Consider the following 16,953-nt stretch of genomic DNA (forward strand, 5'->3'; position numbering starts at 1 on the left):
TGTAGTCGGCCCCGCCCCCGGCCCGCCAGGCCACGCCCCTGGCGTCCTGCCCCGCCCCCTCATCCCCGCCCGGGCGCGCGGGGGCCGCCGGGAGGCGTAGTCCGGCCCCGCCACGCCACGCCCCACGTGCCCTGGTGAAGCCCAGGGGCAGGGCGAGCACAACGGTAGGGAGCGCATCCGGGTGTTTTGGGGGCACCAGTACGTGCTCACTGGGTTCCTGGCCCCTGCTCTCGAGGAGCGCACCGTCTAGTGAATCAGATGTAAACGATTCAGACCATGCTGAGTGAGTGAATCGTTTCCCCAGTGCAGCTTGCGGTACAGGAACTCATATTAAAGGTGAAACAGCCTTTGTTTTTATATGTAAATGTAATTTGTTTGACGAATATTTATCAGGGCGTGGGGGATGCAGAAATGCACGCAACACACTCTACCCCACAGAGCTTCCATGAACAAGACAAACAGGTAAATATACAATGTACTATCCATTAAGAAATAAATCAGGGTGCTGCCATCCAGGAGTGGCCAGAGTGGTCCCAGAGGCCCCTCTGAGAAGGTGACTGGACAGGGGAAGTAGTTCTGGCCTCCTCAAAAGTCCATCCCTGTGCCAAGGATCCCTCCATCTCTATGGGCCATCGTTGGGGTAAAACAAGCAGAGGGTGGCCCTGTTCCCTCTGTTCCCTTCCCCAGCCCTAGAAACAGGCCCACCCCTGGGTCTCTGTAGCAGGACCCGCTACAGAATTGTCAGGGCACCTTGTCCAAAGTTATTAGGAATTTCATGTCTGACAAGAGCACTGAACCCGAGGCCCTGGCACCAGCACCCCGCCACCAGTGGGTCACACGGCCGTGCAGAGCCAGGCCCTGAGGATCTCAAACCCTCCACATCAGTAGGAAACTAATGACGCACCAGCATTGTGATGTCCTGTGCAGTCGGGACTCTGCTGTGGACGAAAAATGTCACCTGCCATGTCAGTAAACAAAAGATGTTGCGGCCATCAGCCACTGCAGCCACCCCCAACTGTGTACCCTGAGGGGATTCAGGGTGGAAAAAAACAGGATACTGGCCCTAGACGGTTAAGGTGCACATCAAAGGAACGATTTCAATGAGCCCAGACTCTTGCATGTTCGCATACGTAGAAAAGCGCTAAATTCGCTAACTTGAGATGTCTGGTTTTTCTTTAACTAACAGTGATCTTTTGATGTTCCCACGTTTTGGTTTTTTGTTGCAAAAACTCCTCTATATCCTGGCTCCTCCCTGACCTCTTTGGAGCAGTCCCTGAGAGCTGCTTCAAGGGTTCGAGTCCTCAGAAAGTCCGCCAAGTAAAACATAATTCTTAACTTTTAGGTTGCGCTTTTTTTTTTAAGTTACCACTGCTCTGAGCGGGGTCGCTCCTCGTGACCCCAGCTCCTGGCGGACTGAGGGGTACAGGGAGGCAGGCGAAGCGTTCACTAGTCTTTCAGGTGTTTATCAGGCACCTTCTCTGTCAGGCTGCGTTTGATTCCAGGCCCAGACCAGCTGTGCCTCAAGCCCCTGGACTCCCTGACCCCGCGCGCCACCCGGCAACCATTGGTCTGACCCTTCCTTCCCCCCAAACCCCCGCCCCAGCCCCCTCACGCTGGGAATGGAACCCTGAGTACTCTGGGGACACACTTTTCAGTCTCCCCTCATTTCTCCCTGGTATTGTCGCTCCCAGTTTCCTCCAACTCCCCAGGCCCCACTCCTGCCTCGGGGCTGGACCTCATCGCTCGCCCTTTATTCTGCTCTTCTTTTCCTTCAGTGTACTTTCACCTCCCCAAGCCCTGGTTACCTATTCATGGGTTTAAGGTCTCTCTCCCCTGCGAGGTGGGTCCTTGGATGGTTTGCTCAAGCTGTGAGGCCCGGCAAGCAGAGGGCCCCCGGGAAATGTTTGTTGAGTGAATGCACGATGGAAGGAAGAAGCCGAGGAGAGCTCTCGACCAGACAAGGGACACTCAGCGCGCCCTTGGAAAACTTTGCGAAAGTGTGACCTCCACTTTTTGGGCCAGGGAAGGCGGTCACCGTGCGGCCGCTCCATCTTGGGCACACTGGGTCCCATCAGCGGGCCTCAGTTTCCCCTTCCGTGACAGACAGGGCTATCTCGAGCCTGGCGGCTGGCGCCCGGGACGGGGTCACGGGGTCAGAAAAGGGAAACGCCCCGGGATGGGCAGGCTCGTTGCGTGCATCTCGCGCTCCCGCCCGGCCCGGAAGAGGGCAGGGGGCGTCAGTCTCTTAAAAGGCGGATGCGCCCGCTACGGTTCTTTCACGTGTTCATTCTCCGGCCCTTAAGTTTCTGCGTCACCAATCTCTCCGCCCGTCGGGTGGCCCCACGTGCCCACGTGTCACCAACTTCTGCCTGAGAATTAGCTATTCACCCAGCACATCCTTATTAATGATCCATTAGGTGCCAGGCCAGGGTTCTAGACCCCGGGAAGACTGCAAGTAGGAAACTAATGACGTACCCCACCCCCAATACACACACACACACACACACACACACACACACACACACACGCTTACATTCTAGGAGGAATAGAGAGAAAATGAATGAATGAATATTATATTTACATTTAAATTTTTCCAGGCGGGTCCTGAGATGGGAGCAAAGAAAAGTGACAGGTGTTCTCTAGAGTCAGGTAAGGCCTCTGGGAATTGGTGAGAGCAAGTGGTGAGAGCCAGAGCCATTGGCGCATAGGGAACAGCACAGGTAACAATGCAAAAGCTTAGAGGCAGGAGATCCAGCCACCATCACTAACGGAATAACCTTTGAGTGCCGGGCACTTTTAGTGGCTAATCCTCCCACACCACTAATAATAATAAAGGTCAGTTGTTTTAGTGCCTGTTTTGAGCCCAGCCCTGAACTGGGTGACATATATAATTAGGTGATTTAACCTCAAAACACCTTTTTTTTCTCGGGTAGGTACTATTAGCCCAGTTCTAAGAGGGAGGGAACTGAAGCTCAGAGTGACTCCCCCAAGGCCACCCAGAGCAGTAAATGGCCAATGCATGATCCCATTTTGTCCTCCCACAGCCTTTAGAGAAGGCCTTGTCTCCATGCTTTGAGGGCTGGGCAGGTGAGACCTCAGAGAGGTCGAGTGAAGTGAGAACCAAGTAGAAATCTGTTTGGCTTCCGGCCTTCTGCTCAAAGAAACAATGGTATCTGGTCCCAGCCCCTTATTGTTATTTCTGCTCTGAACATGGTTGGGATGTTCGGAGCTGTGGCAGCTGACTTACGACCTTGAGGCAAAGTGCAAGCGACTCACAGACACCAGTCCTGATACCGCTAAACCCAGGGGACATTTGGCAAATGTCTGGAGACATTTTTGGTGGTCACAACTTGAGGGAGGAACGCTACTGCCATCTAGAATGTGGGGGCCAGGGAAGCTGCTAAATATTCTGTACGGCACAGGACAGCACCCACAACAAAGAATTATCCAGCCCAAAATGTCAGCAGCGCTGAAACTGAGAAAACTTTGGCTAAACCAAGGCCAACAACCAGGCTCCTTGTTGGGTAAGAAGAATAGATCCCAACATGTTTAAGCCACTGTAGTTGGGTTTTCCATGATGACAACTGAAAGCGTTCCCAAATGAAGCAGATGCAGTTTGATAATTTCTACTGAAGGGGCCAGCATGGCTGGACAGGGGTCATTCGTCCCTGCTTCCTTTGGTGTCCATCACATGGTGGGTTGGGAGGTCAGCCCAGAGGTCGATCTTGGTCCCAACGCTTTGGGCCTTTGGGCCAATGCTCCTCTCTCTAAAGTTCCAAGCCCTTCATTACAAGGGGACAGAGCAGGACACGGGCGGGACATTGGTCAGCCCCCGGGTGGGTGGGCTCACTGCATGCACCTTGCACTCGGGCCCAGCCAGGATGGGGACAGGGGGGACATCGGTGTCTCAAGAAGAGGACAGCCGGGTTTGAATCATTCACTCATTCATCCTCTGTCCCCTTAGGTCCCTGCATCACCAGCAGAAGGGAAGGGGGGTTGGGAAGCCAAATGGAAAGACACAGGAGTGACGATTTAGGCCAGGCTGCTCGGGGTGAGGGTCTGTCCGCTGCTGCCCAGCACACGTGCTGCCTCTCCTCCCCTGAGGACACTTTCCCAGGCTCACAGCTCTGAATGTGGCAAGTGGATAAAGCCCCGTCCCCCTGCCCACTGCCTACCCTCGCCTGACACAGCTCACTCAGGAGATGGTTTACAGGCTTTGTCACTGTCTCCACGAGGGGAACCTGGACTCAGGACCCTACTCTGAGACTGTGCCTGGATGTGGGCATTTGCTACGGGTTGGATTGTGTCCCCCAAGAATATATTCAAGTCTCTGGTACCCGTGAATGTGACCTTATTTGGAAATAGGATTTTTGTACTATCATCCATTTAAGATGAGGTCATATTGGAGCAGTATGGGGCCTAATCCAATGACTTTTGTCCTTACCAGAAGGCCACATGAGGACACAGACACGCAAGGAGGAGGCCTTGTGACAACAGAGACAGAGGTTGGAGGGATGCGACTTCAAGCCGAGGAGCGCCGTGATTGCTGGCGACCCCGGAAGCCACAGCACCGAAAGGCATACAGGGGACAGTCTTCCCTCTTAGCGCCTTCTCGGGGAGCACGGCCCTGCCGACACCTTGACTTCGGCCTTCTGGCCTCCAGAGCTGTGAGCGAGTAAATTTCTGTTGTCTTAAGTCTTCCAGTTCATGGTCAGATGCTGCAGCAGCCCCAGAAGACTAGTACGGCCAGAGGGGAGAGGAAGCCACAGCCCTGAGTGGGTGGAATCACGGCTGTCAAACTCATGGTTTGGAACGGGCTTCAGAGCCACGTGACGGTCCTGGGACTCCCCGGGGACTGGGAAGCACCCCTGTACCTCTCTGGGCTTCAGCTGCTCAGCTGGGAAAAGTGGGGGTTCAACTAAGGATCCTTTCACTTAAAACATCCCCAGTTTATGTCCGGTCCCATCCTTCCCTCCCAACCCCCGCTGGGAATGGAACCCGTGCCCACCTTCCCTGCCCCGCCTCCTGGCTGTCTCCTGAGTCTGGACCTTTCACTCAGCGAGTAGCCAGGCTGAGACCCCACCGTCCATCCTCACCTGCATCTCAGAGGCGGCATCTGGCCGCAGCCCCAGGAACGACGCAGGTTCTCAGTTCCCAGCCTGTCCTGGAAGGCAGCTGGCCTGGTGTTTGGATCTGCTGCCGCTGACTGGATGCTCTCAGGGCCTGGGACTCGGACTCCATCCAGGCCTTCTCCTCCAGCATCCCTCAAAAGCTCGTGTCCCTGCCCGACCCTGCTTTATACATGTTTGTTTCTGTGTGGACCGCCTCCCCACGAGAGGCCAGCTCCAGGAGGACGGGCTGCTGGCTGCTTTGTTCACTGCCATGTACCCAGGCCCTCGCAAATGGAAAGCACTCAGTAAAGATGTGCTGAGTGAAGGAACAAATGCGTGAATGCACGCATTCCAGAAGACTGAGACTGGGAACGTGGAGGGATCCCCAAAGCCTGTTTATCTTAACGGAGATGCCGACGACGCACTGTTCCTGTGGAGTCAAGCCTGGGCAGCCCCCTCTGCATCCCAGACCGGGGCTGCAGCTGGGGCCGTGCAGGCCACCTGCACCCACCTCCACCCAAAACGGCGGAGGCCCGAGGAGCCTTGAAACAACTGACACAGCGAACCAAAAGAGGAAGCGCGAGAGACTTTTGCGCGCCAGCCGGGCATGGATTGGGCTCTGCTGTTTCAGCTTCCGAGAGTAACCTGACCCCTGGGCTCCTCTCTGATCATCACCGTCAGGTAGTGAAGTCCCTCCCCCTTCTTTTCGGGCAGAGGGCAGGCCACACTTGTGTCCTGCACGCGTCATGTGCTTGCTAGCCAACACCTCTCTGGGCCTCAGTTTTCTCATCTGTAAAATGGGCATAACGACAGTGACTTCCTCCTAGGGCTTCGGTGAGGTTGAAGTGAGATCATACACAGAGTGCTGAGCTCGTCCTCATACTGAATGGGAGCTTGGTAAATGCGAACTCCTGCAGTTTTGGTTTTTTCACCAGGCATGCATCAGTTTCCAGGGAGCCTGGCAGCCCTCCCACGTGTGCTGCTTTGGTGGCTCCCCAGTGCCCTGGGGCAGAGTCCCAGATCCCTTTGTTCAAGATGCCTTCCCTGCTCTCCAAACCAGAGCCAAAGGGCCCAGCCTCCTCAAGTCATGTCCCCTCCCAGGGGCCCACAGCTCTGTGTAGGCCACGGAGCCCTGGGCAGCCTGCTGAGACTGAAGGACCCTCCTCAGACGGATGGTCTTGGACACTTAATAAAATGCCGAGGAAAGCAATCATACTAAAACGCAGCTATGACAACAGTTAAAAGCAAGCATGTGCTCCTTTACTAGTGCACTAAGCAATAAGATCCAGCTAGTGAGTCTGTAGTTGTGAAGGCCTGATGAGCAAGACGGCTGTGTCAGGATATCAGAGACACGGTGCGCTACAGCCTCATGGCTGGGTCACAGCTGCTGCTGGCGGTGGGGCCCTGGCCAAGTTTGTGGCTCCTTTGTGCCTCAGTCTGACTCTGGTTGCTGAAGATGAACACTTCCCCCTTCCATTTCATGGACCCCGAAGTCTACATATGGGATCTCTGGGTCCCAGGTGAGGACCCCTTTGCATTAGCTCCCGTTGTTGCTGTCACAGAGTGCCCACACTTTATGGCTTAAAGCAGCAGACATCTCTTCTCTTACAGTTCTGGAGGTCAGAGCCCAGAACGGGTCTCACGGGGCTTAAGTCAAGGTGTAGGCAGGGGTGGTCCTTCTGGCGGCTCCAGGAGGGAATCCCGTTTTCTTGCCTTTTCTGGCTTCTAGAAGCCGCCTGCACCCCTAGCTCGTGGCCTCCTCCTCCACATTCAGAGTCGTGTCTCTCCCACAGCATATCTCTGACACTCTCTCCCTTCTACCCACCTCTTCCACTTTAAAGACCCTTTCAACTCCACTGGGCCACTGGATAATCCAGCATAATTTCCCCATCTCGAGGCCCAGGGCCTTGGTCACATCTGCAAAGCCCCTCTTACCATGTGAGGTGGCGTGGAAAGCAGGGGACACCTTGGGGACTGATGATGGTGTGTCAGTGCACACCTTGGGACACTACCTCTGTCGGCCTTAGGAGAGCGGCTGTTGCTGGTGTGAAAATGTGGACTAAACACAGTCAGCCCCATCCCACCCGGAAGGCTACGTGTGTCTTAGCTTTGGGCGCTGGGAAGCCTGTCCTGCCAGCAGAAGCCCCTTCCCCAGGATGGTGTGTGGCTAATCCCCAGGCTCAGAGGGGTCCTCGAGAACCAACACTGGGGACGAGGGCCAGCCTGTCCCTGCAGTGGGAGGGAGGGCGCCTCCCTGCTGGCAGGGGTCTTTCCCAGTGAGCGCTGGTGGGAGACCCTGCCCCGGCAGATGCAGCCTGGCAGCTCTGGGAGCCCAGGAGTGTGGGTGAAGATTCCTGTAGGTGCAACATGAACATGGGCTCTGTTCCAAGGGGGACACCTTGTCACACAGCTGAAATTCACATGGCTACCAGGGAACACTTAGCTCAGGGTGCTGTGCCAAAGCACCACCAAAATTTATTTCCTCACAATTCCGGAGGCCGGAAGTCCAAGGTCAAGGCGTGGGCAGGGCTGGCTCTTGCGAGGCCTCTCTCTCTGCAAGACGGCTTGCAGACGGCCGTCTTCTCCCTGTGTCATCACATGGTCTTTCCTCTGTGGTGTCTGCCTCCTAATCTCTTCTTTTAAGGACACCAGTCATATTGGATTCGGGCCCTTTCTCCAAATCCAGTCACATTCTGAGGTACTGGGGAGTTAGGACTTCAAGATACAATGAGGGGGCACAACTCAGCCCATGACAATGACCTTCTTTGCACCTGCAGGCGACTGAGTTGTTAACCAGAATCACGCTCGGGGCTTCCGCACTGGTCAAGGGCCCTCACTGCGGAGTCCCACCGATGCGGCCAAGGAACAGGCTCACGTCACATGAAGTCCGAGAGCTGAAGAGCCTTGGGAGCGCCCCTGGGCCCTGGCGCCAGGAGACACGCACTGATCTGAGAACAGCGGGTACTTCCCACTCTCAGAAAAGAATCGGTCTCCATTGCACTTCTGTTTTAAGGGCCAACCCAGGAGTCAGAAAGATCTGTGAGGGAGTGGAAACGATGGCAGGAATGGTGGCCGAGGAGGCGCCCAGGGTCAGGAGGAACCGGGGTCCGACTCCACTGCAAGCAGTGAGTCCTGGCCGGAAGCCCGGGTCACAGGGAGCATCGGCCAGCCCCTCCCAGTCCCCAGGCAGCCTTGTGAAATCTGGCGAGTGACCAACACCCATAAACTCACCAGGAGCAGTGCTGACACTGTACCCAGGGGCTCCCGGCCACATCTAAATTCAAGACTCAAAAGCAGAGGGAGAGACCTTCACTGCTGACCAGTGACGGGGAAGAGAAACTGAAGGTGCGGGGGTGACCCAGCACTGCCAGTGGCCATGATGACCCAAAGGGTGGTGCTGACTTGCATCCATGGGATGCTGGGGATTGACAGTTTCTTCTTAGTACTGTGTCCAGTTCCTCTCCCCATCACTGCCTCTGCCCCACACCTGGGGGAAAAAAACCAAAAGAATGCACACCAGTTGCTTTTTAGGGGCTGACTTATTATTTCAGCAAGTGTGTAACAGGTTTTTCTTATTTGTTTTGGAAATGGCCCTCACCTTAAAGAATATTTCTCAACATACATCAAGGCAAAATTCACAATAGACTTACATACAAAAGGCTACAACATTACTCACTCTGCTTCCATTTGCCTTTTGGTGACATAACACCTGTTGTGATTAAAAACTCTCAAAACCGCAGCCGCATGGTTTTGCCACCTTCTCCCACCTTCTGCTGAACAATATCTGTGAAATCCGGGTAACCTCACTTAGCAGGACATCCTGCAGAGCTGTGAAACTGTGGCAGTCTCTGGGTATCAACCCAGCACCTCTCAAGGAAATAGGACGCTTGTGTTGAAACTGCCTTTCCTAAACACTGCAGCCCCGAGAGATTTCCCACCAGGCACTGTGGACGCAATGACTGGGGCTATACAGCTTGTTCAAGGGCCTACAAAAGTGTCAGAGAGAGAGGAAATTGGCTTCAAAACATAAAAACAACCCCAAATTAACATTTCATTGTGTCTACAAATGTAATGCTATCAACGGTTCAGTGTTCCAAAAATCAGTCAGAAAACATGTATGAGAAATTTCCTGGTATTCAAGGTGATCATTAAGAAATCATTGCCAAGTGTGAATTAAAGACTGCCAAATAATTTCAGAAGTAACACATGAAACAAAAATTTTCAGAAAATTTGCAGCAAGAATGTGTATTTAAGGAGGGATGTGGGTGTATTTTAACATATGATGTGATGAGTGGGGAAACCTACAAAAAGTCAGAGGGCCTGGAGCCCCAATGTCCCAGGGAAATACACTGCGAGCAGTAGATCTGCATTTCTAGGAGCTACAGGTACAAAAGTATGATCAGGTGAAATTAATTTTATCATCCAGAATATTATTTCAACGTATAATTGATAGAAGTTAGATATTTACATTCTTCTTTTTGTTTTTGAAATCTTCTGTGTACGTTTTACATCTCAATTCTGACTAGTCACGCAGAAGCCTAGAGCATCCAAAGTTACTAAAACTCATTGTAAAATGGCCTGTTTGCCTCCAATGCCCATCTGGGATGGAGATTTTCCGAATCTTTCCTTCCCAAACCAGGGCAGGGATGCTAAAGGGTGAGCAGGTGCTCAGAACCCCCTGCACCCCACACAACAAGGCTTCAATGTCCCAGGAGGAAACCAATGGAGACATTAAATTTTAAGTAGAAAAGTCAGGAATCTGACCACTGAAAAATTGTCCCCTTCAGCATTTCCTAAGGAAGCCATCCATCTTCTAAAGATAAAAGTGTATTATTTTAAAGAATAGTCTTCTAGCAGGATAAATAATCTTTGACTCCACTTTCCAACTATTTGACAAGCTTACTGACAGCAGCAAACGGAGAGTAAACATGCCACTTTTACTCAGCTGAAGTCGGTGAAACTGAATACAGAACCTTGTCCCCAATACTGCCACTGGCGTCACTGGCGCCATCTGCTGGCCACACTGAAACAGCCTCCCCCTGCGACAATCCTTAGGGACGTTTTCGTTCCAGCAGACTCCGTGGGGAAACAGCCTCCCCTTGCGACAATCCTCTTAGGGACGTTTTTGTTCCAGCAGACTCCGTGCGATAGGAAACTTCCCACCGAGGCCATCCCCCCCATGAAGTTACAATAGTAGCAGCTGACACTGGAGCATTTATTACGTGCCAGCCACAGAAGCCCTTGGCATGCACTAGCTCTTTACTCACGCCCACCTTCTGCAGTAGCTACTTTTAACGTCTCCTATTTTACAGATGAGGTCACTGAGGCTCAGAGAAGTTTAATCACATGCTCAAGGTCGCAGAGTTGCTAAGTGACAGAGCTCGGATGTGAAGACAGGCAATCCAACTCTGAGTGCGTGTTCTTAACTATAACGTTGTACAGGCATTTCAAATGTCACATTAGAATTGATATAACTACCCCTCCCATTTTGGGAAGGAGGCAAGGACATACTTATGACTGGTACTCATGCCATACTACTTGAGGTTATTATTGAACCTCAAGAACTCACCCTAAACCATATAAAAATTAAAAATGCCCATCTCCGATATTAAGATATATCATACATACATGCATAGATGTATGTATACACAGGTAATGGTAGCACAATACTTAGCATTACTGTATGCAACCGTACTGGACTGGGTTCTGTCACCTTTTGTGGCTCCAGTTAAAAAAATGCCACAACTACAGTCATTGTACCACCTATGAATGAATCATGATTTAACTTGGAAAATGCTGGCTTAGATGTTCCTATATGCATTCCAGGTTCATTTCTTACAGAGCCTGTCCTTAAAAGGAAACTCAAGTTTTGAATAAAAAAAAGTATCCCTCCACTCTACCAAGTAGCCTAGGACACATGGAATAATGTCACCTTTACAGAACTTTCCAGCAAGGTTACGTTTGTACCTTGAAGATGACTTTCAGGTGTACGTTTTAACTTCCATTGTATTATTTCCTGTCTCATTTTCATTGCTTTATTTTCACTGTATTATTTTTTATGGTTACTTTCTACAATACCTTGGGCAAGAGATATTAGTTTTCCATATCCTGAAATTTTTTCTCTAAATTTATGACAGCAACAAATTTATTTTTGAAAGGTAACTATGTTTTCAAGAAGTGGATCGATTTAAAGAAATATCAGTAAATACCAGTGGAAGCGGTGGCTCAGCCTGCCTGGGAAGCTGCACTGACACCCGCTGTCCAGCGCAGGGCCCCGCCTCTGAGGAGCTCCTCCCCTGCTGGAACCGCCATTTCTCTGGAAGGACAGCAATCCCTCACTGCAGGGAGTCGGGCACACACATAGTTCCACCCAGCCCAACCCCTGCATCCTCTTGTCCAGGGCTGGTGACAGATGAAGCCGCCCGTAAACCAGCCCTGGGCAGGGAGGGTTTGGAAGGCCCCCCTGCCTGAGCGGGATTCTCCCAGGCAGGCTCAGACGCGGGCCTGCAGACCTGCGCTCACACACGGAGAACCACAGTGCCCTGCCATTTCCAGGATCTGCCCCTCTGAACCTGGGGTCAGACCAAACGTAACAGGATCAGAGGGGTGCTCCTCCTTGTACTCAGGCTTGGGAAAAACCCTAAGGACACCTTGTCCAGCATCTTTTTTTTTTTTTGGCTACACCATGAGGCATGCAGGATCTAAGTTCCCTGACCAAGGATCAAACCCACGCCCCCTGCAATGGAAGCGCGGAGTCTTAACTACTGGACCGCCGTGGAGGTCCTGAGCAGCATCTTAATATGATCATGTCCACAATTAACCAAGAAAGTTAATGTTATAAATAGGGATGAGAAGAAGCCTAATAAAACCAAGTGGAAAATTGAATGGAAACAAAATGTTAACTGTAGAATCTAGGTGGTAGATATATGGTCACTACAAATCTCCAATTCCTCTGTATGTTTGAAAGTTTTCCTTAAAAATGTTGGAAAAAAAATAAGTGAAAACAAAACTTGTCTTCTCCATGAGGTTTACATATTCCACCTTCAGCAAAAGCAGGAACTCTATTTTTCGCTGGGTGTACATTTTTAATGGCAGTATGACTTGACACTTATTAAAGCACAGTCAAGATTACACTTATATCTTTCCAAACTAGAAGATGCCATCAAATTTACGACTACCTATTGAGCACCTGCTGTATGCAACACACAGTACTGGTGGCTGCAGGGATGAGGATGCTGAAGTCGGAGAGTTCCTCAGACTTTGCAAACCTTTTAGGAAACATGAGAACAAGTATCTTAAGTTTAATGACTTCAACAAATATTTACAGGTTCATCATTAGAAAAAATACAGCAGACTTTTATGTTCTGGGTTCTAGGCCGACAGAGAACGGAGCCTGTCTCCCAGCAAGGAGCTTACTTTACTCCTGGTTTCTGGCAGCCCCAAGTCCAACCCTGGACTTAAGCAAATGTTTTAAATTTGCCAATTAGAAAAACTATCCCCTTGGTGATGTGACAAGGCCTAGTCTTGGAAAAGAATACTCTGAAAGGCTCATGACTTAAGACTCACTATTTTGTGGTCATTTTCAACCATAGCCAGCCATTAGCTTGTAAAAAAAGAGTAATAAAACTGCGGCTAGGGCTTCCCTGGTGGCGCAGTGGTTGAGAGTCCGCCTGCTGACGCAGGGGACATGGGTTCGTGCCCCGGTCCGGGAAGATCCCACATGCCGTGGAGCGGCTGGGCCCGTGAGCCATGGCCGCTGAGCCTGCGCGTCCGGAGCCTGTGCTCCGCAACGGGAGAGGCCCGCATACCGCAAAAAAAAAAAAAAAAAAAAAAAAAAAAAAACTGCGGCTAAACTAAAAATGATCCATCTATTCTCAGCTCCAACGAACGTTGGCTACTGAAATAGCCTGAGCTTGGCTAGAGCTTGGCTTTCCTCATGGCAATCTTTCCTACTCGCCGTCTGCCGATACACACAGATCGCAGAGCTGCAGGGCTGATTCATAAAGGGAAGGAAAAAGTTAGCTGTAAACAGTTAACCTGAATATTAAGACTTTTCTAAGTGCACTTGCCTTTCCCTCTGTCTCAAAAAAATAAAAGAAAAAAACAACCAACCCAAAACAAAACTTTTCAGACCAAAAGAACCAGAGAGTTAATGGTCTGAATTCATCTGTGATCTGACTACCAAAGAATTTAAACCACTGAGTGCTGGCAATGTCTTTCAGTAGAAAACTTTATTTTGTCTTTTAAGAGTAGGCAAACATGTCTTACAGTATTATCAATACCAGAGCTCCACACTCAGGAAGTTAATTTACACACCAGCCCCGAAGAGTAAAGCAGAAAAAGCATTCGGGATTGCAGGGCAAAAACACAACAGACTCTCATTTCAGATACTTACCAATCAGGAATTTTGAACTACATGAAATAAAAAAGCAACACCCCAAACCTATGGCTACTGGGGCACCAGCTCCAAGTACTTCCCAGGCAGGGTACCTGGGTTCTAACTTGAAGGCCACACATGCATCACCCACTTGGGCTTTGCCCACAAAGGCCTGTCACTCAGAACACGAACACCCCTGTTCCAGTCACCAGGACATCTGCCCTGCAGAAGTGAAAAGCACTGGAATGTCCAAGACAGGAATGAAGGAAGCAAAAGAAAAACACATTCAAACTCTGCCCACCAAATGCTTGGAGAGACTGCTGCTAGACAATCCACACAGCAGAAATACTCCCAGCTCAGGGGTTCCTCTCTCCAAAGGGGCAAAATTTCTGCATTTCCCACACGGCATCTGCAATCACAAATCAAAACCCAATGATGCTGCTGAGCAGGGCAACCACTTCAGAGCTTACGGGGTGGGCAAGGGGAGAGATGGACAAAGGGAGCTTAGTAGACAATCTTCTAAATATTTTATTACAAAATACAGTACAGGGCTCGTAGAATGTTTCCCAATGTTCTCTAATACATACACTGCTGAATGAAGCACTGCAAAATACCTGGCAGTTGCCCACATGAATCTAAGGACTTCTATAATAATTTTCATCTCCTTAGAGTTACAGACAAAACCTGTAACCGGCAGTGGAATGGAGAGATGGACAGTCACCGTGGCCGCCAGGCTCCTGACTGCTGAACAATGACATCGTTTTCTTCAGGGGTTGAAATCCATATCCATGGCTGACAACCCACCGAAAGCTGGGACCCAAATTCGTACAGAGATGAGGCAGAGTGGAGAGAAGACAACTCTGGACAACCCACTAGTCTCCAGCCACTACTTCTTATTCCTGGGCTTTAGCTCTTCGGCTGCGTTACGTAGGAAAATGTAATTTTTCTTTTGGGGGTTATAAAATTCATGTCCCTAAAGGGGAAAAAAAACAGTACCTTAAAAATTGATTAAAAATCCAGTTAGCATTTTGTGGGCACTTTTAACATGCCAAGTCCTGTGCTCCATGCATCATGTGTAATCTCTCTGGAGGAATAAAACAGGTAAATGGAGAGAAATAAAAGTCAAACGTTAAAAACTTTAATCCTCAGAGTAAAGGTTAAGGACTTGGTGGAAATGTCTTCAATGTGCCCCTTAGAAGGATCATCTTCTACAAATTTATCTTTTCAGCACTGAGACTTTTGTCAACCTTCCACCGCTTTATGCCAAGATGACTCCCCCTCAGTGAGCACAGCCTGGGTAGGGGAGGATGGCGGAGGATGAGCTGGAGGTTTCTCAGCACAGGAGATTTCTGGGCTGTGACGTCACAGGGAGCGGGGCAAATCCCAGGATGCGCCATCCCAGACGCGGAGGGAGGTGAAGTGCAGGTGTCAGCGTGTCTGCTTGCGCCTGTGCTGAGGAGGAAGGGGGGCTGTGTGACACTGGGGGAGTCTGAAGCACCCAGCTCAGGCCAGGCTAGAAAGGGCTGTGAACAAGCTGAGGCCTGTGAAAACTGTCCCACAGGGAAAAGGAATGGCAGCCACAAAGCTAAGTGACAATGACAAGACTTATGTTTCAGGAAGAAAGCAGAGTGGTGTGGGTAAGACAGATGAGTGGAAACCCGAGGTAACCAAAAGGCCTGGAACAGGGAGGTGGGAAGCGCCTCTGGGTGCGTTCTGCCGCCTGCAGTGCAACGATATGCTTTATTCTCAGTCCTTGACAGTTACGCCAAGATAGTTCTAGAAGTTCTGCTCACCCAATGACCGTTAAGTCTCATTGTAATACACAAAGTGCAGCTTTTCGGAACAGTTACGCTCAAGTAACAAGCTAATAATATTAATCATATGTGGGGATAACGGTCCTTCAACTAAGAACAATGGAAAATTCATAAGCAACTTTAAGTTAAAAGATTATAATTTAAGTGTTCCACGGTTGACATTAATTGCTCAGATGAATTAATTCTGAGTGGCATTCAAAGCGATGAGCTTTGATTTTACACTGCTTACAATTTACAATTATTTTTTCAACGCCTAAAACACACAGAGCCATGAGTGTGATGTGAGTTAAACATGGAGTTTTAATGTGGCTGCAGGCTGAGCAGGTGAAGAAGCAGAGATCCACCGAAGAGGCCCACAGGGAAACTGAGGCCTCAGGCCACAATCTGGGTCCAACCCCAGCCAGGCAGAACCAAAAAAGCACACACTTTGCAAAACTGAGTGCGTGGCTTCCACAGGTGAATGGATAAACAAACTGTGATACATCCAGACACCATGAAATACTGCTCAGTAGTTAAAAACAAACTAGTGACACAAGAGCAAAAAAGAGTACACAGTATATGAGGCCGCCTACATAAAATTCTAGAAAGCGCAAATCCCCTATAATGACAAAAAGCAGATCAGTGTGTGCGTGAAGGAGAGGATTACAATGACACAGAGACTTCGGGGGGAGACACAAGTGTATGTTATCGTGACTGTGGTGGAGGTTTCCTGGGTGTATACACAGATATTGAGACTGGTCACACTTTAAACGTGTGCGATTTACTGCCTTTCAATTACAACTCAGTAAAGCAGCTGGAAAAAAAGGCAGCCATGCGGCTCACGTAAGAGGAGTGCGCCTCCCACAGGCCTGAGCAGGCATCACGACAATGCGCCGAGCGGGCAGACGTGCCGCAGGTGAAGTGGACAGAGCTCCGTGACGGCCCCGCTCTTCTGAGAAAGAGAACCCAAGGCGACTCCAAGAGCGACACCCCACTGCCTAGGAGGTGTTTGCCTCAAAGAGGAACGAACACAGGAGAAGCAGCAGGCGGGAGGGAACAGCGGGGGCGGAATCCACCGGATTTTGATCTCCTAGGTTAAGGTGCTTAGGGGTAGCCGGGGCGGACATCCCGTTGGGACCGGAACACCGGAAGAAGTGGGGAGCGAGGTCAGGAGCCAAGTTAGACATGGAAGAGTCACCTGCTTGGGCTGGAAGAGCTGCTGCTTCGTGAATGCAGACGCGCCTGGAGGACCCGAAGGAGAACCACAGAAAAAAGGCCTGCGTACAAGAGGCGGGCAGAGAGCAGAAGCCACCAGAGATGGCAAGGAGCAGACAGGAGTAGGAAGACAACAGACAACGGAAAGCTCAGAGAAACCAAGAGGAGGGCTTTGTGAAGGAAAGAGGAAGGGATGCACCGGTGCCCAGAAGAGACAGCAAGGAAGCTTCTGTACTGGACAAGAACAAAGGCAGCAAGAACCTGACTACAGTCCAGTTAACCGAGGAGGAGACAGAGGTGGGGGAACAAAGAGGGCAGGGGGTCACCACTCTGGACAAGTTTAACAGAAGGGAAACCAGGCTTCTTAACACTTGTGTTAGAAGAGCCGAAGTGTGTGCCTACAGACGGGGGAACGAGACAGGGGACAGGTAGAGAAGAACGAAGGAGAGGGAGGGAG

The 16,953-nt window shown here is 50.6% G+C and overlaps 1 protein-coding gene across 1 annotated transcript in view; it reads right to left on the minus strand.

Annotated features, from left to right (window-relative positions):
• Window positions 1-13,325: 13,325 nt before the first annotated feature.
• RAE1 (ribonucleic acid export 1) overlaps window positions 13,326-16,953 on the minus strand; it is a 19,540-nt gene continuing 15,912 nt past the window's right edge. Inside the window, exon 12 of the mRNA XM_024750320.1 lies at window positions 13,326-14,461. Coding sequence (XP_024606088.1) covers window positions 14,375-14,461 — 87 coding nt within the window. The 3' untranslated portion in view covers window positions 13,326-14,374. The remainder of the gene's footprint in view (window positions 14,462-16,953) is intronic.

The sequence above is a fragment of the Neophocaena asiaeorientalis genome, unplaced genomic scaffold (assembly GCF_003031525.2).
Source record: "Neophocaena asiaeorientalis asiaeorientalis breed wild unplaced genomic scaffold, Neophocaena_asiaeorientalis_V1.1 scaffold606, whole genome shotgun sequence".
Classification (NCBI taxonomy): domain Eukaryota; kingdom Metazoa; phylum Chordata; class Mammalia; order Artiodactyla; family Phocoenidae; genus Neophocaena; species Neophocaena asiaeorientalis.